The sequence below is a fragment of the Triturus cristatus genome, chromosome 8 (assembly GCF_964204655.1).
Source record: "Triturus cristatus chromosome 8, aTriCri1.1, whole genome shotgun sequence".
NCBI classification, from domain to species: Eukaryota; Metazoa; Chordata; class Amphibia; order Caudata; family Salamandridae; genus Triturus; species Triturus cristatus.
In genome coordinates this window covers 1,529,110,622-1,529,131,199 of record NC_140591.1, presented here as the reverse complement: position 1 = coordinate 1,529,131,199, position 20,578 = coordinate 1,529,110,622, and the positions used below count along the sequence as shown (strand labels likewise).

Sequence of the window (20,578 nt, the reverse complement as noted above, 5' to 3'; positions counted from 1 at the left end):
TTTGTCCAAACTCCTTCGCTGTGAATTGTGGGGTTGTCTTTTTAGTCAATGTTTCGAAAGTGTTTATTTCATTTATAAACCCGATTCATGAGCTTTTACTTGTAGCTCTGTGGTAACGTGTTCTAAGAAGTACAAATAATCCATGCTTGTCGTGCTTGGTTATGTGATAGCAGTGGGCTGAGTATTAGTGGCCACATCTGGTGTGAGCGGGCTCTATCCGTTGGGGAGGGGGGGGAGGGTCTCTTCCTGGTTTGTGAGTGCTCTGCTCCGAGTATAAATGCTAATTGCGTTGGAAGTGAGATCGTGCGCCTAGAAGTACATCGGCTAGTGAAATACCACGTCCTTGCCCCCATTCCCGACCTTACCCGAAAGGTTGCTCCGTTTCCGATGGCCCTTGCTTACGATTAGGCAATGATTCTATGTAGTAATGGGGTTAGAAAATTAAATAGGTGGTTGTGATTCCGCTCTCTACTTATTAGAAAAAAGGTGCAAGTAAATTAACATTTTTAAAACTGTTGCCCTTCCGTGGTCCATTTTTAATTAATATCTCTTCCATAGTTCCAACCCTGTCCTTATTTGTTTATAAAACAAACTGTGGAAATTCGTAATTCCTAATATATGGATACATTTGTCTATTTGAATGAATATCACATTAAAATAAAAAGGCGAATCTTAATAGAAACAGCTTTCAGCATGTCGCTTCTGGCTGTGCTACTGAATGACCGCTATATCTGCAAGAGATCCCGGTGCAGCTGTCGAGTGTGTGCATTAAAGGTTTGTTAGCTGCATGTGCACAAGAATCATGTTTTATGTCAGTGTATTATATTCTCTTTTATGTTCTGTTAGTCCCCTGTAGCAGAACGTTATCGTGCCACTGTGGCCTGCTAGCAGTCACAAAGATGCCCTGCTAAAACTGCTGGTGCAGGGGTCTGTGCGATTAGGACTCTTGTGTGTATGAACACAAGTAAAAGTAAATCGACGTTTTTGCAGTCTATACAGGATGTCTGACACACTGGGACAAAGTGTTAGTTCTACAAAGATTGAGATCTGATCAACAATTTGGGCCCTCAGCGAGACGTGTTCAGACTGAAGCGCTTGTACCAACTAGGTTTTCTTGTACAGACTAGTTGTCATTGTGCCTTTGATGATACGTATGCGATGGCTTATACATTTGGGCCTGCTTTTGAATCAAGGACTAGAAAGGCTTTTTGTAGCTTGTATTAAAAAAAAGAGATATTGTTCCATGCTCTGTGTGCGCCTCCTGCTTTTGTACATTCATGTTATAATATATCAACGGTTAAGCCAGGGTGGTGGGCACCCAGAATTTTGAGATAGGTTTGAGTAATGCATACCACAACCACTCATGCATGTTTTCTCGAATTAAAGCCGCATCCCATGAAGCCCAGGAACTGGATGCTGGTGTGGACACCTGTGGGATACGCTGGAGGAGGCTTCAGGATGATTGGATTCACCAGTGACTGCTGCCTTCCCAAGCTCTGCTGTGCCGTCCCATACAGGCTCCCATGCACCTCCACATCTCCATTGACCCCCCCCATAACAGCACAGCATCAGGCGGTGTTGGCAAAGGGATCTCTGGTTTAGAATGTTGCGCTGCTCGTGCACATCATGTGTGCTGTGTTGTGTGTGCTAGCAACAGTGCGTGAAAGGGTTAGTATCCTGCATTTACGCTGTCACTTGGACGAATATTAACTCTGCTGAACAGCAGGGTGCTTACTATTTGCATCACTTTTGCTACATTGCAATGTACCGCTTGAGCAAGCTCTTATCCATAGATGTAGCAGCTGAGTGCTAAGGTTGAACGTGCAAGTTGGTTCCATTAAGGGTGATGCTAGATTCTGGCTGACGTCTCAGTACCTCTCTGCATTACAAATGGCTCTCAATACCTCTCTGTACTAGAAATGGCTAGCCTGTTTATTAATCTCGACGTTTCAAAATGGATGTATGCGCCTACGTTTTATGTGAGTTGTGATTTAAGTGCACAGTATTAAAAGCAGCTCTTGGTAGATGCGTAAACGTTTCCTTTTGTTGTATTTACTGAGCGCAGTGTCCCACAGAGCACAGAAACCACAGCAATCATTGTAAACAGCCGCATCAGTTTAAAAATTAAAAGTTACGATCTCGGAACGGTGGTGGGGCGGGCAAACGGGGCAGAAAGCGGGCATGGCGTGCTGAAAGTAACACAGCACGTCGTGCCTGCAAATAAGAAACAAGGTGTCGCCATCATGCTTTCACTTTAATGAAACAAGCATTGGCCGCGCGCGAAAGTGAAAGCTGCGCGATGTGACGGGAGGGGCGGAGGAGCGTGAAAGCAAGGTTGGTACTGCATGTAAGAAACGAAAGGACATAGGAAAGACAAGCATTGGACACGCGAGACGCGATGGTGGGGGGTGGGGGAGAGAAGCAGGAGTTCTGTTGAAAACTGGTGTGAAATAGCAGCAGGGAAGGGGGCGGAGAGGGGCTATGAGGGAGAGCGACGTAAAGCCATATGGCTGCTTTGCGCGCGTGCACGCCTCGTGCACTGTAGCTCTATGCCAGGGGAAGCACTTAAAAAACTCACTTACAAAATGTCTCAGAGACAGCTTTCGCTGTCTCAGCGAGACCTAAAAAAGCATGGGTGGCCTATGATCAACAAGAGAAAATTAAAATCAACTGTCAGGTACTGTTTTAGCGTTTGGAAAAACAGTGCAATATTAATGCTAACCAAATTTTCAGATCAGGCTTACAAAGCCCTATTTGCATGATGTTATCGGATGAGATTTATAAATCATCTCCTCCATAAACATGCATGTGTCCATAATTTGCTTGAATATACTTGTAACAAGATGTATGCAAACTGTTCTTATATACTGCTTGCAAATCACATGCCTCTGTGCATTCCCCCCATCCCCCAAAAATAATATACTTGTATTTAAGGAATGGCATTGTGCCAGGGATTCTCAAGAGGACAAAACAAGATCTACCATTTAATACGATTGAAACTGTGATAGTCTCAAGGACAATAATGCAATAATATGCCAATGAAGTTTTTAGATCAGGCGCACACATCATCAACTCTGTGATTTAAATATATTGCCTATACTCTGAATTGTGGTCCATTTGAGTTCAGATACAAGCAGATTGTTTTGATGCCTTGATTTGACAATGCTATTACCTTTTTACTGTAATTTTTTGATTAATACAAAAAATGTACATTTTTATTACTACTACTGCCAACCAAACTTGTTCAAATCCTAATTGTTCATGTTAGCAGAAGTAACAGAGAACCACAATCTCAATCTATGCTGATAGTGTATAGAACAAATATACAACGTGGGAATGCATCAGGAAACAGGGACACTAATTTCCCAGATCATAATACCTTCTGGATTAACATTCTTGAAACCCACTACTGAATGAATGAATAAATAAATGAATGAATGAAAGAACCAAGCTTTTGCTGGACACATTCTTTGTTAACTTGTATGTGAACCAAAATATAAATATATGTATCTGCCAGTGACTGTTACTGCAGTTGATAAACATTATGGTTGTCTATTGTAGTGATATTCCAGCGCATGTAGTTGCATTTCATTTTGTCAAACATACACTTCATGGCTGTTTACCAATCCATGTTGTCACCACTTACTTGTCCATGAGAGGAGATCTGGGAAGAGTGCGGGTGGAAGGGTTGGAGGATAGGAGGGTGCTATATACAACATAAACATGTATACTAATAATTATGAACAGGGAGATACTTTCAATTTTAGAAGTTACAGCTGACATTGTCAAATTATCCTTTAGTTTCTTTAGCGGTCAAGCTGAAACATCCATTAAAGCCCTCCCCTGGCTTCAAGTGAAGTCTAATATTGAACAAAAAATTGATGCTCCACTACTAACCAATCTGAGATCTCATGTAAGAAGCATTCTGATTAACCCAGTAACCAAAATACATTAGTAGCAGCCCACAATCAGTGTACTGTGTGTCCCAGGTATCTTCACTGAACCTCAGACAATCAATCAATTAATCGGGTTTGTAACGCGCACCACTCACCCGTTAGTGTCTCACGGTGCTGGGGGAGGAGGGGTGTGCAGCTCCATTGGGGCCATCTGTAGAGCCAGGCCATGAGGTCTTTCCTGAACTAGAGCAATGTAGGGCTTTGCCGGTGGTGGAGGGGGAGGTCGTTTCAGGTCTCGGATACAAGGTATTAGAAGGACTTTCCACCCGCTCTGTTCTTGTAGAGTGTTATACTGTGGCCAGGAAGAGGTCGGCTAAACTGAGGTTTCTCTTGGGGGCGTGAAAGGAGAGACGGTATTGTGGTCCGATATTGTGGAGGGTCTTATAGGCAAGTGTAAGCAGCTTGAAAGTTATCCTTCTTTCGACGGGGAGCCAGTAGAGATCGCAGGGGTGTTGGGTGATGTGGTTGTGCCGGGGATGTCAAGGATTAGTCTGGCTGCGGCATTCTGGATGGTCGGGAGCTTGCAGAGGAGTTTTTTGTTGATTCTAGTATAGAGGCCGTTGTTGTAGTCCAGTCTGCTGGTGATGAGGGCATTTGACACTTTTTCTGGATTCGGAGGGTATCCATTTGAAGGTTTTACAGAGTATGCAGTGGGTGTTAAAGCAGGCTGATGAAATGGCATTGATTTGGCGGTTCATAGTGAGGAATGAGTCCAGTATGATGCCAAGGTTACTTGCATGGTCTGTCTGGGTGGGTGGGTTTCCAAGGACGGGGGGCCACCAGGCGATGTCCCAAGCTGAGGGGGTGGAGACGAGGATGAGGACTTCTGTTTTCTCTGAGTTGAGTGTCAGGCAGATGTTCTTCATCCAGGTTGTGACAGCTTTCATCCCTTATTGGAAGGTGTGCCTGGTGATGTTGGGTTCCTTCGTGAGGGAGAGGATGAGATGGGTGTCATAGGCATAGGAGACAATGTTTAGCCCATGGTTTCTGGTGATGGTTGTGAGGGAGGCCATGTAGATGTTGAAGAGGGTGGGGCTGAGGGATTGAGGGAGGATCCCGGTGGTACTCCGCATCTAGTCTCTGTTGGTTGTGAGATGTAGGGCCGGAGTCTGACTCTCTGTGATCTGCCTGAGAGGAAAGATCGGATCCAGTCTAGGGCCTTTCCTCGGATGCTGGCGTTGTGAAGCCTGGAGGCTAATTTGCTGTGGGAGACGGTGTCGAAGGCTGCTAAAAGGTCCAGGAGGATGAGGGCAGCTGTTTGGCTCTTGTTGAAGAGGGAGCAGATGTCATCAGTGGCGGCGAGGAGGGCGGTCTCGATGCTGTGATTCTTGCAAAATCCAATTTGGGAAATGTCTAGGACGATGTTGGTTTCGATGAAGTATGTTAGCAGGGTGTTTACGGCCTTTTCGATGACCTTGGCTGCGAATGGAAGCAGCAAGTTGGGCCCTAAAGTTCGTGAGACAGCCCAACAAATGGAAAAGGAAGGTATATATAATAAACATTTTTTAAGTTTCTCCTGTCCTTGAAATTGCAGCAAAGGCACCACACAAAATGACACTCTAACCTTCATTGTCTATGGTGCACAGAACTTGGCCAAAACAATGCACCCTCGCAACAATACATTTGATGGTAGCTCCCTGCAATAGACAACACCGATCACTTCCTCTGCCATCTTACCCTACACTAATCACCTCAAAACAATGCCTGTGGCCAAAGAACTGAAGGAGATAACAGAAAGGAAAGGACTGACATCAGGATAATGGATGTGTGATGTTGGAAAGTGTTTTTTAGGGGGTGTTGCAACCTTTGCAAAGGTCTTTGCTAAAGTTTGCAACTTTGCAAAGGTGGTTAAGTTTGTAATATGCCACATTTGCAAATTACTACACAACCAACAAAGAGCACAAAACCTTGCAGAAGGACTTATATGTATTAAAATGCATGCACCACATTAGCGGAACTTACAAATCACTCCATATTTACAAGACAATGGTGCAGCACAATGCTGCAAATAATATTACTGCCCTGAGCTGCATCATTTCATAAATGTGGGAATGCGCCATATTTACAGTATGGCACATTCCTGTACTCACCCCTGTGCTGGTGAAAAACAAGCAGCTTACCGCCAGCGCATGCACCCTTGCACCATGGTGCAAGGGTATCTGCGTTGCCTGCACAAAAGCAATCCTCAATGGGGTTTTACTCCTTCTATGTGTCCGGTAGAATGCAGGACACATAGAAAGAGCAAACAAAGAGGAGAAATAAAAGTTCTTCTCCTCATTGCGCCACTCGTATGCCTCCCCTTAGGAGGCGTACGGCTTTGGTGCTGCCTCAGATTTACAGATTCTTGTAATGAGGAACACCCCCAGCAACGCCTATTGCACGCCCCCTTTCCTGCAGAAAACTGCATCAAGGAGGACCAGATTTACAAGGCGACATTAAGCCTCGAAAAGTGGCGTAGCGCTGCCTTGTATATAAGTGGCGGGGCATAGCACCACCAGACTCTCCAGTGGTGCAATCTCCTTGTAAATATGCCAACACAGCCTGGACTACTTTCCAAATTATTCACCCCATAATAACCAAACAGATGCACAAGGTTAGCATCCCTCTATACTCTCTTACAAGGTCATTTAAAATTTAGGAGTTTGAAGACAGTCCCTGAGCCATCAAGGGTCCCTACTTTGGAGCGCTCTCCCACTGAATCTGTGTCATGACCACAATATCAGCTCTGTCCAAAATAAACGCAACTACACACCTCCTGCTCCAAGGGTTTCATCCAGAAATGATTACTGCCTCATTTATCATCTCCCTCTGCCCCCTCTGCATGTCCTGGTGCTAGGAAGCAACATTTGTGTTATAAAAACATTTTTGAAAGAATAGCAGTGCCATTTATCCCAAGTCAACATAAAAAAAATGGTTCCGCATCAGTTATACTTTGCAAACGATTACTGCGTTCTCCTGAGTAATATTGTTTGCCAGAGAAAAACTGAATAAATGGGAAACTTACTGAGAAAACAAATAAATATAGTTATCCTTGTGCGAATATATGCTCTTCAAGGAGCAAACGTAGAAAGAAAAATCATGCACGTGGGTCCTAGCTTGCCTGCATTCAATGAGTGGGAACATTATCTCAATTAAATGAATATTATCTCGCCTTACACAGAACGAAGGAGATCTGAACATCTATGGACGTTTTACTAAAGGCAAACTTCAGAACATGAGCAAAGCTACACAGACAAAAATAATCCTTTTTATGTAATCGTATTCTTTCTATATCCTTTGGTACATATACACTTACGCTTGATAAAGCCCATCAATGAAAGATGCTGATATAGTTTAGGATTAGGTTTGCATTCACTAATCAGGTCAGTCTTTGGTTTGTTGTCAGTTTCCTTGTCCAGTTTTTCTTCCTGAAAAAAACATTGGCATCATTCACTAATGACAGAGAGATAGAAATGAGTTCATCAGGTGATTAGAAAGGTACATGTACTAACTTTTATTGAAGAGCAGGGGGATAGAGAATTTCAGGTATGGAAGGGACAAAATAATTCCCAGTGATGTTATCTTTTATGCCTGGTGTACACGGTTGACTTCTTAGATTTCACATGAGATGAGTGTCTATATTTTTGTTCTATATTTCAGGGTCACTAGAACTATGCATCAGGGGAGGACTTAATTATGGGTGGGGTTAACTAAATTAACAAAAAGCAAAGCATGTGGCGCAATGCAGTACATTTTGTGGTAGTATTACTTCATTATTTTGTCATGTTAATTCATGGTAAAACTGTCTCAGGAAAACATGGCACGTCACTAGTACCTGCTAAACAACAACATGCAGGACAAAGCAACTGAAGGATGACTATTCATCTTTTGCGAAGGGCCTTCCACTGAAAGGGCACACATGTCACTATGTCTTTAGTAATGTTTGATTCATGCAAGCTACAAACAAATGTGTTTGTTAAAATATGCAGATTATGCAGCAGATGACGGTCTATTTGGCACATCCATAATCATGCAGAAAGTGTTGCAGAAGCAGAAGTGCATAATTCCAGTAGCTCTGTATGTATTTTGGATTTCTGTTTTAAGCTGATAAATTCAGGCAAAATCTCTTGGAAGGAAAAGTTTCCATTTTAGTTTAAACTACCCCTGTTTTAGGTCGAGGGTAAGGAGAGCTTTGCCTACCTCTCCAGAGATTCTGTAATGAATAAAAAATAAAATACACAAACTACACTGAGATGGGCTTTGGGTCAGCAGGATTCAGCCATTGCTTTGTTGAAGTGTCATCATTCAGATTATGGATCACCACATAGGACTCAATTCCATTCAATCAAAAAAACCTTATTTCAGTTACATAGGCAACCATAAAAGTACAACACAAAGGGCCAGATGCATGAAGAAACTCATTTGCGATTTCCTAATTACGAATCTGTGCGATTCTTAATTAGGAAATCGCAAAACAGAATGCATGAAAGTGTGTGGAACGTTTTTAGCGATTCCTAGGGGATCGCAAATGACCTACATCATGAATATGAATGCGGTAGTTTGCAATTTACAACACTCTAGGAATTGCTAAAATCACAGGAATGGTAGCCTGTTGGGCTCAGAAGACCACCATATCTGTAATTGACTTCAAATAAAGATTTTTTTTTATTTTGAAATGCAGCCTGTTTTCCTTAACCCTTTTGATGCGCATGACAGAGCGGTTCCGTCATGCGCGTCAGTTGCGCTGTGCGCATGACGGAACCGCTCCGTCATGGCCCCGCCCGCGCACAGAACCTTCAGCACAGCGCGGAAATACGCGCCGCGCTGAAGGGGTTAAAGGAAAACGGGATGTGTTTCAAAAACAAAAATAAAAAGCTTTCTTTTCATTTTATAAGAGCAGGCAGTGGCCCATGGGACTACTGCCTGCTCTTGAAAAATTATTTTACAAACATTCACAAAGGGGAAGGGGGTCCCTTGGGGAACTCTTCACATTTGCGAATGGGTTACCACCTACTTAAAGTAGGTGGTAAAATGCTAATGTTTTGCAACCGCATTCACAGTCACAAAACATTTATGCATACCGTTAGGATTCGCTATTTGGAAGGGATGCCCTGAACACGCCCCTTCCAAATAGTGAATCAGAAACCCATTTTGCGATTCGGCCCGTAAATGGGCCAATTCTGCTATGCGGCCCGTTTGTGAGGTGAGAAATGCTTGATGCATCTGGCCCATAAACTTCAAAAAAAGAAAGATAATCCCAGTTCAATCCGTTAAACAAGTACATTACAAGTGCAAGAATATTAAATGCTGAAAAAAAGTGCATGGGTACTTTAAGAGAGTAAGTGATAAAAACCCTCATAAATCCAGCAGACTAAAGTTCTGGGATAACATGAGATTTTACTGGGACAGATGCACCTTTAAAATCATTCCATTATACACCATACATCATAAAAAGCAATTATATTAAAGATCAGCGAAAATAACATCGTTTTCCTTTTGGAGCTAGCACATTTAAAAAAAGAGCCAATATTTACACATAAAGATGGAGAATTTAGCTGTTGCAGAAAGTCCAAGGAAGCACCACATCTTCTAAAGCCACTCTCCTTTAAAACTGGTATTTACAATCTTCTAGTAAAGGCAGAACAAAAATGGCAGAAGAAAATACAACGCAGCAGGCTCTGGGATGAAGATTATTTGCATGGACATATTAAAACTTTAGATGAGTTTAATTGACCAAGGGGGAAACTGAGATGTCAACTCACAAAACCCTGCCTAAAACTGGTTAAAAGCAATCTGGCCCAGGTGTTATCCACCCGCTCAAGGTAGGGCTCTAAGGCTGGTGCGGTTTGGAGCTTCACATATCCCTGACAGTACATTTTGATAGTTTGGTTTCCTCCCTTTTGCAATGCCTCAATGCTTTAAAAGTTTTCTTATACCAGGTCACATCAGTTTTGGTCATGGAGGCAGGAATAGAAAAAATGGCTGTCATACCTAAGGTCACTGATTCCACATTAAAGTATTTTAAACTGTGAATTTTCATTCTGCTATCGCATTAGAGGCAGTCTAAGATAATCTCCCAATTAAATGAGGCATGTCTAGACTGTCAGGGCAATAGGGGCCAATTTAATAATGTCTTCCACGTATTCAGCCCCAAGCTCTTGATGGACAGCAGAGGTTGCACAGGCAGGTGGAACTCCCCAGGCCACTTAAAGACCCTATTTTGTTCACCCAGTAGGAGGTTAGTATTGGAGTATCCCCAAATGCCCACCCCATAGATGAGAATAGGAGGGCATTTACTCCTGTATATCTCTATCAGGAGGGCCACTGGTTTTCTTCCAATACGGGAGGCTAAATTATAAATGTACCCAGCTGCACTAACACATCTTTGGTGTGACTTAGTGGGGCCAGGGCTGGACTGCTCATAGCAGGCACCGGGCATTTCCCCGGTAGGCCGCAAGGGTGGGGGCCGGTATTGGGCCCTTGATGCCCCGTTTTTGTTACGGGGGCGGCAATTTTGGCCCCCAGAAACAAAATCGGCCGAAAACATCTGTGGCAAACAGCTCGCCGCACCCCCACCCTCCCTTCCAGGGGGGCTGACCGAACAGTTTGCCAGGGTCGATTTTGGTTACCAGTCCGGCCCTGAGTGGGGCAGGGGTCCCCCTTGCAATGAAAACAAAGCCTAATTATCTCTCAAAATCCCACCTCTCAAAAAACAGATTCATCCCTCTCAAAAAACAGAATCATCGTAATTGAAGGAAATAGGAATCCATGAAATCAAACCCAAGACTGATTTCCCGCCTGTCTACCACTGTCCCGATCCTCAAAGGGAATTTGGTGTAAGATACCAATTCTTTCAACACATGAATCACTGATAAAGTATTAGACCTGGCACGTCTCTTTCGCTCTCAAAACAGCCGCACAAAACCCTCCCAGCCCTGGTTTTACTTGAACAGAAGCACCGCTGCAAACACCTTGAACGTAAATGGTGTCTATCCTATAGTATGGATGATCTGCTCCATTTTAGAGAGGCACAGAAAGCATACCACAAACTGATAAAAACAACAAAAAAAATGTATTTTACCCCCAAAAATCGAAGAGGCCAATCAGGATCCCAAAACTATCTTCAACATATAAAAAATGTTTCTGCAGCCCAAGCCTCTTTCTAGAGAAATACCCTTTCCCAGGCCCTATGTGACTAGATCTCAACCTTTTTTGAGGTGAAGTTTCAGATCATACAGCAGAGATTCACTGATACCCCATAACTAATCCCTTAAGAGGATCAGTATCGATCATCTCAGACAATAGGACTAAGGTCAGTCAGACTACATTTGCAAATATCTCTGTGTCACTATCATGACAAACTATTCCTTACGGCAAATCAGGCTCACCTCATGATCCCTGTCCACCAGATAGCCTTCAGGAGGCTATTGTCATGGTAAATATACTTATTAATCAAATTCTGAACACCTCTTTAGCCACTGCGGAAGTTCTCCCAGTGTGGAAACTGGCAGTTGGCAAAAAACCTTTAGCAGACCCCACCAACTTGTCCAAATATATACCTATCTCCTTACTGCCCGACTTACTAAAATATTAGAAAACATTGTTAACCAGCAACTTATCACCTTCCTGGAAAGTTCCAACTCCCTCCAAGAAAACCAATCTGGCTTTAGGCCTAAACACTCTGCTGAGTCGGCCCTACTTGAGGTTTCAGAGACCATTAAAATGACCCTGGATGCTGAGAATGATGCAGTTGGACCTCTTTGCTGCATTCATTACTATCTCACATGACATTCTCCTCCAGTAAATTCACGACATAGGGGTCTCTCATAAAGCCTTTTCCTGTCTTAGGACTACTTTATTCTGAAGAAAAACTGATTACTAAGGGCGTACGACAGGGAACATCGCTTAGACCTACTCTTTTTAATATCTATGTTGCCCCTCTCATTTCTTTAATTGAATCCTATGGAATTGTGACTACATCATATGCGGACAGCACCCAGTTCATCCTTTCACTAGTCAAGGGATCAACTGGTCCAGAACTGAATTTCCAAAAATGTCCTTCAAATTTATCTTATGGATGCAAAGCAATCATCTTAAGTGCAATTCTGAGAAAACGGAAATGCTCCTCTTTGGAAAATATCATCTTTTTTTTCCACATGTTGGTGGACAAACTCAGTCCCCTCTCCACCAGACACGGTCAAAGAAGCAAAGAATTTGGGGGTTAAATTTGATACAGGACTATCTTTTCAACCTCAAGCGGTGGCAGCAGCAGGTATGTGTTTCAACCTGATTAAATCCCTCAAGAAATGTCTTCACTTTCTCCCCCAAAATGTTATTAAGTCTGTAGCATTTGCACGCATTACGTCATGACGAGATTATTGCAACACCTTGTATGCAGGTTGTACAAAACAGCTAATATCTAAACTTCAGAAGGTCCAACATTCAACAGCCAGTATGGTGCTACAGCTCCCTAAACAGAGCTTAGCATCAGCTGCATTAATAAGACTCCACTGGCTTCCTATAATAAAAGAATCTTGTTTAAGACACTGCTGGCAGGTTATATGGCCTTTCAAGCTATGGTCCTCAAATATCTCACTGCCAGATTCAGCCACCACAAGACCCTAAGAACACTGAGATCCTCCAATGCAAATCTGCTGAAGCCCCCTTGTTCAGGCTAAACATTCACAGTGGAATATTCTTCATGGTGATGGGCACCAAGACATGGAAGATGCTTTTAACAAGACTCTAAAGACGTGGCTCGTTCAAGTCTGATGCACTCTGTCAGGCCCTCATCTAAAACGTCCCATTTAGGCTCCAGACAAGGTCTGCACTGTTGCTTAGTACAGCACCGGGATGCTCATTCCCTGAGTGACTGTGCGCTTAGAAATAATATATTCATTCATTCATTCATATGAGAAATCCACATTGAAACCACAGACCATGGTGAAAATCTTAGTCTGAGTGGTAGCAAGGCCAAGCGACCTCACGGTACCAAACTCCTGAAACAGCATATTAAGGCCATTGAAAGTTCTGTTGACAAATACAGCATCATTGGCATATTGTACTACTGGGAGCTTTTTTTTTACTGATAATGGGGACATCTGAAGTTGCATTTAAAAGGGCTGTGCCGAAGCCATTAATATACAAAAGGAATACAATTTGGGCCAAGACACAGCCATTGCACACCCCCTTAAAACTCAGAATGCTCACCCACTGGGCCAAACCTTACTGAGGCTGAAAGAAACAAATATAGGGCTCTCAGGAATTCCACCCCCAGATTAGTTAATATCTCCCACAGTTTTGTTCCCTCTCTTACAATGTCGAAGGCGCGGGACAAATTCATGATGACCAGGCAGATGGAACCCTGCTGAGTGATGGTATATTTTCTAATCAATAAAAGCAGGTTCAGACATTGCTCTACCATGCCAAGCCCCTCAGGGAATGCATACTGGACACCCAATGGCATGCCCGACTCCCTGACCCGTGTTAAGATGCTCAAGGACAACTCTCTCTGCAATCTTCACAGCTGAGTCCAGCAGTGATATCGGCCATTAACAAAAAGTTAATTGGGGATTGCCCTTTTTAAAAAAGAGAACTATAATACCAGTCAACATACCACCAGCCTTCCCCACTATCGAAGTCATCCGCATGTTGTACTTTTCTCTTATTGTGTTATGGTTCGATTAATTAACGTAATATATATATATATATAATTTACAGAAAAGAAAGAAAAAATATCAATTAGTGTACAGCAAAACATGTATCAACCTATGTTTTTATGCAGAAAATGATTTAGTAATTTTAAGTGTGATAATTTATATTAAGTAATAAACAATTTGATAATAATAACATAAGCAGTCATGCATGTTATTTGATACATTTGATTTTCATTATTGTATATGTAGGTTGCCTGCATATATCTGTATAATGCTGCTTGCCTAGGTTTTTTTCCCAGTTGTCACTATAATACCAGTATGCCAAGAATCCGGAAGGCCCTCGATAACAAAAGCCCTAAAACTGTTGCACAGCAAGTGTCCCAGATCTCCGAGTCCTTATTTGATGGAGACTTGATGATATCCTCCAAGACTTTTTCAACCATAATTTCCAAGGCTAAGGGGAAAGCCACCTGTTCCTCACTTTACTGGACAAGGGTTTCAGTACCATAAAATGCTTTAAAGTGGTTAGCCCAGTCCTCGGGGCTAATGGAAATAATATCAGAGTTACTTTTAGACTCCTTAAGCTTGATATTGTTAACACTGCCCAAAATCGTCTGGTGTATTTCCGTCTACATGCCATCACCAGCTTCCGCCAGGATTATTTTGAAGCTTCTTGCTCCTACATCGTTGGGCTGCCTTACACACTGCAGTAAACCATTGGATGTTGCACCTACCCCATGTCTTCTCCCTTAGCACCTTATGTAATTTTGCAACTAATTGATATAGATTTTGGTTTTAATGTTGTTTGGGTTCATGTCACAAAATATGAAAATGTTAGTTCAATATGTAATTTTTTCTCTTTCTATTTTTGTATGTCTTATTTATTGTACAATTAGAATTGATTGTATACATTGTAAATAACATTTTTTGTATTTATATGTATTTTGCAGCCTTGAAGAAGTCCATGAGGACGAAATGCGGTGGCTACTGTGCCTGCTATTTTTAAGGAGATTATTATAAGAAGAAGAATATATATATGAATTAAGAACTTTCTTCAAAATATATTCATTGGAGACTGTGAATTACATCAACTGTATTTGTGGAATTTCATGAGTTTTGTGCTTAACCATTATGAATAATAGGTAACATGTTTTGTTGAATAAGGGTGCTGAACCATTATTATTATATAATTATCCAAGAACAAATGTTGTAATGGGAACATTTTACAATATTCCAAGCCTTAGTTCTCCACATGTTGCTCAATGGTGTCATGGATAGAACACTGTTCCCGCTAAAAGTCATCCCCTTGCTACAACACTTTCCTAATTCACTGGCTCCCCTTAAGCCCACATCATCTTCAAGACTAGTTGTATCACTTACAAGTTCACCAGAAACATCACTGTTAGGAAACCTCGAAAGACAAAAATAAACTCTAGAAGACATGCCATCACCAGACTAGAAACTAAAGACAGCAAAAAGGAGAAATCCAGAAATTAGGCAGTCCGGTGTGTTAACGGCATACCAAAATTTGCAGTCTGGCTTTTATACACACAGAATGTTTCTTTTATAATGTGTTTATGTATTTTCTAAGGCATTTTGAAAATGAAAGGTTTTTTTTGGTAGATGCTGCCTATGGTGGAAAGATAATGGTACTATTCTGCATACTCATCAAATTCTCATCTCAGAGGAATATAGTTCATGTAATGGCCAACTTAATGATGATAAGTTCTACTTACTGGTACCACCACTGGTGGATCCACAATGGCTACCTCTGATCCTGTCATAAACCACTCACCAACATTTTGTTATATTTGGAACCATGCAGCTATATCGCAAATCCAGCAAGTAAGGTGGGGAACAATCTACCTGGGACCAAGTACAGTCACATTGGGTAAGAGCACTTCATCTAAAAACAAGTGTTAATCAGCCTAACCAGCCAGCTTCATACCTCATGACCTGCTCTAGGTGTTGATCAGGATTCAATGTCTGAGTCTTGCCACGTATCATGCTGAAAGTGCTGTTTCATCAACACTGGCACTCAACATCAGAGCCATCTTGTGTAAAAACTAATTTGTACTGAAAAAGATGACCTCTCTCCTAGAATGACTGGAATTTAAGCTAGACACACACGAGCGGTTTATCAACTAATCCATCTAAATACATTAAAAAAGACAATTAAACTTTTGAAAAATATACTTTCTGTTCCTGTGATGTACGTTGACAACATTTCCTTGTCATAAAACAGCAGCAATATTTCCACCCATGTGTTCAAACCAAATTAGTGGACAGTGTAGGACATTGCACACCATCTACACCTATTCTGCTGTTCAGGATACACCAAGCTTGAATTGCCAGCAATACAGAGAGGTTTATGAAGCATACACAGTTGTTCTAGAGCATGAGAAAAGCGTTATTAATACACAATCTTGGCCCAGAAGGAAGAAGCATTCTAAAAGATTGCAAGTAGAAATAAGCAGAGGAGAGAAAGGAAATATCATACAAGAGCAGTATGCATAATACAATCTGAAACTAGTTTGTGAACCTAAGACATAAGAGAGGTGTTGTAGCAGGAACCTTTGGGTAATACAAAATCATGGTCAAAGGTTTGCTTTGAATGTAATTACAAATATTTTTTACTAGAGTTTGCTAATTGAACATGAGCTGTAAATACAACTTGAGAAATATGTCTAAACGGAAAGGACCAATTTGAAGGGGGATCAAGGATTTTTGTTACTATTGGATGATGGGGATGATGATAGAATAGGTGCTGTAGAAAGGAATTGAAAAATGTCAGACTGCAGTATTACAATTAATTGTGAAAGGGTGAGGGTAATAGCAGATTGAGGAGCCCTTTTAACACCACTAGGTGAGAAAGAACTTCTAAGAATTACACAGATTGAGTTACAAAAGTCCACAATTATAACATTTACCTGTGGAATTTAAAGAGTGAAAATTGCAGAAATGTTCGATGCTGATCTTATATTTGGTGATGTTGAAGCTAAAGTTAAACTGAATATGGTTCTAGACCCAAATTATCATGGCAAAGTACTACGATGATCTAAATGTATTAGTCAATCAGGTTTTGAAAGTAGAGACTAAATGAGTTGAAAAATATCGAGAACTTTTTATTGACAAACTACGTAAATTGAAAGATTTCAGATACAAAATAATTTTAAAGACGGATGCTAAATGAATTGTGTCTAAAGGTTGTAAGATGCTCTGAGGCTAAAAGAAGTGCTAAAGAAGGAACTGGGGAAAAAATAATCAAGGAGACTGAAAGTCCATAGATACTAGTGGATGTGTTAAGCATGCAAACCAGGAAAATCGATTCTGTGTTGACTTGCACAACCTCAAACAGAACATCTGGGTTGATTGCCAGCCACTCCTGAATAGTTCTGAATTATTAGTCACATTGAAGGGTACTGTCATGTTCACCTACCTAGACATATTAGCCAATTATCACTAAGTTAAATTGCATCAAGACTTTCGCTACACCACATCCTTTGCCACACCGGATGGTACCTATGGATCAAAACGCATGCCTTTTGGTTTAGAGTCTTCCTACTTCATATTACAGAATTTGATGGGGATTTTGATCTAGAATATGGAAGGGGTGGTATTTATATGAGACTAAATTTTGATAAATTCAACATTCTATAACTAGGAGCCAAAAATTCTGCCTCAAAATACCGCTGCTAGGCTACTATTCTCCCTCACCAAATGGGTGGGTCTTAGTAAGCTGCATTAGCCCCCTAATGACAAGCACATTCACTTCAAGACCCTTTGCTTTGTCCATAAGACCCTGAACTCCCAATGCTGTCCTCATCCTTCACAACCTCATATCACCATACCTGCCTTTGCAACCCTTGCGTTCAGCTGTCCTCAACTTGGCCATTGTACACTGAGTTATGAGAGCAAGAGCGGGAGGCCTCTTCTTCCGTGCCCTGGCTCCTTCTCTCTGGAACTCACTGCTTCTCTCCCCAAGGAACACCCAGAATTGTCTGCTTTTCAGAAGTTTCTTAAGACATGGCTCCTTTCCACCTAGCCCACCCTCCTTATGTAACACCAGCAGTATCAGCTCACATGCCCTCTGGGTTCAGTGTCAGGAAACTCCGTTATTTGTGCAGCTATGTGCTCTACAAGCCCCTACAACATAACCTATATAGCAAGGATGAAAAAGAACATGATGAGCGACTAACTGAAATGTTCATAATGTTGAAGGATACGTTTTTAATATTAAATGAATGGACAGGTGTCGGTTTGGAGGAAACGTTGTCAATTATTTGGTACACCATGTGTTGAGTAAAAGGGTAGAATCAAAGTTGTAAGTCACTAGAGCAATAGAAGAGACCCTTTCCCCTATCCATAAGGGCCAACTTAGATAGTTCCTAAGGTCGGAAGAGTGCTATGGGATATTTGTACCACTTTTTGTAAGCATGGCAAAGTCTTTGCATAAGTTGTTGAGAAAGAATTAGAGTTAGAATTGAGGCAAGGGGTGATGGTCAGCATTTGTACAAATTAAAACAGGTGTACTCAACCCCGTACTTTGAAACCCTGATGACACACATAATGAATACATAATCATGTTGGATGGGTTGAGTGTTTTGTGGTTACAGAAGAAGAAATACGTCCAAGAAGAAATTGTGGCTTTTGCCTCTCATGTCTTACAGAGCGCTGAACCTACATATTCTAGAATACAAGGAAAGGAGCCTGCTATGTGGTGTGATGCATGATATTTTAGGAGGAACATATTTTTATTTGAATACTGATCATGAACCTCTCATTAACCGGTTCAGCATCCAAGGAGGAGGTAGTAAGGCCACACAGTCTGTTGCCATGTGGCAGTTCTTATTGCAAGTGTTCCAGTATTGGGTACAATATGTTCCTGAGGTTAAAAATGTTCCTTGTAGGTAAACCAACCCAACTACAAATATCCAATTGTGTGGTTGAGAAAGACGTTCACAATGAGGAGGATGTGGTGTGTGTGTGGGGTAAGTCAGAGTGTGCCTTGTGAAAAAAAATATTTTTGTCTAAGGATACAGAACACAGAACGAACATCAAAATTGATATATGATGGTAGGTTGATTAGATGTCTAGGAATATTGGTGCCACTTGATGGAATACCAATAAAAGCACTGAACCTCACCCATGAAGGGTGCATTGGCATGAGCATAATGAATTGGAGAATGAGGGGATAGGTTTGGTGACCTGGTCTAGACAAGGCAATTAAAGACTTTGTCATGGATTGTGGTATGTGTGTGCTTAATGATTAAATAAAAGTCATAAGTCTCTCAGCTGTTGTACCAATTGGGGTGCCTAGTACATCCTCACTTTCAGTCAACATGAAAACTTTCCAGCTCTCCTGCAATTCAGGAAGGATCAGAAGACTCACCTCTTTAGAAACACTTCATCTCTAAGTAATAGGAATTGCCACCCTCAATTAATGTAACATATTCGAAGAATGCACGTTCACTTCTGAGGGGTCTCGTGGTGATATTGACATAATGGTTGTTTATTGTTACACAAACTGGTACTCATTTTACCAACCTCAGAAGAAGAGAATGTTGAGTGGGCCGGCCAGGATTGGAACAAGTGACCATCAGGTCATTCTCAAAAACAAGCTTAAGTGGAATATATACACAAATGTCACTGTTAAAATTGCTTACTACCGGGTGAGACTTCAGTTATCTATCAAACCCTTCATCCCTATGATGAATCTGAAAGTGTCCAGGCCATAATCATCTTCCCCCAGGCCTGAAATATCTGTCCTAACACGCCTGCATTACCCACTCACTCTACTCAATTACCCATTCACTCCAATCATCCTCTGCATGCTCACAGATGAAACTGCATTCCTTGAAAGCACAATGCATCTTCAAGGCACCACTTTTTATTTTTAAAACCATACAAATTAACACAAGCACATATCTCTGATATAAACTCACATTTTCTGTCTCTTTCTGGTTGTCTTGTACAAACCATGGGGCATATTTATGAGGGCCCTGCATCATGCTTACACCATGCAGCATGGTACATGTATGACGCAAAGATCCAAATCATTTTTATGAAGCTACATAAAGAAACTTTGCGTGGCTTTGAATTGCTTCAAAAATATGGAGTAATGCAACACAGCGTAAGTTGCTGCTTTCCATTACTGTGTGCAAGGGAGGCATTTCATGGGCATTGTGGTGGGTGTTCCCACATAAAAGTCATTGTTTTTGATGCATTCTCAGATTTACCAAACCTGATGAACCTGGGAATGTGGCAAACACATATGCCTCCCCAGTTGAGGTGTAACAGGGAGAAATATATTTATTTCTCCTTGTTTCTTCCTCGTTCTAGAAAGAGGAAAAGGCCTGTATGGACTGTGTTTGTGCAGGAAAGTGCCCGTTCCTGCACAAAAACAACCCTGCCTACAACACAGGAATTCTTGCACCATGGTGCAAGGGTGCCTGCGTTGAAGCTAGGCTGCGGAAATGACTCCAGCACAGGGGGAAAGGACAGGAATGCACTGCATTTTTATAAAATTGATACATTCCTGCCCTTTACCTGTGGCACAGGGCAGCACAGCAAGGTAACTTGCTGCGCTGCCCTGTGTCAGAATTCCTTTAAATATGCCCCCAAATGTGTGACTGCCTCTACTGTAATCGACTCCTTTTCAGTGTTTGCCTCCAGTATGTGAAATAAAATCCCTGTAGAAATTACATTAGACCCAAAGTTCTACATTTTTAACCACAGATTGAAGGAACTCCTACTTTTGAAATAATCGACATGAAATATCAACATAATCCATCCAAATGATACAGTGACATTGTCTGGTAAATGTTGTCTTCTGTTCTCCGCTATAGTCCTGTCTCTGCCCACCCCTTACCCTGCTTCTCTGAAGATCTCTCCCTCTACAGTAAGACTCCCTGTCATCGCTCTAGCATACTCCCCATTGTGATTATTCATTTCGCTATTCTGTATAGCCATAGCTCCTAGAAGGGC

At 41.7% G+C, this 20,578-nt stretch overlaps 1 protein-coding gene across 1 annotated transcript in view; it reads right to left on the bottom strand.

Annotated features, from left to right (window-relative positions):
* Positions 1 to 20,578, bottom strand: part of LOC146806068 (solute carrier organic anion transporter family member 2B1-like) — a 420,860-nt gene that overhangs the window by 198,345 nt on the left and 201,937 nt on the right. The window contains exon 8 of the mRNA XM_085623370.1: positions 7,252 to 7,363. Within this exon, the coding sequence (XP_085479496.1) occupies positions 7,252 to 7,363 (112 nt within the window). The remainder of the gene's footprint in view (positions 1 to 7,251; positions 7,364 to 20,578) is intronic.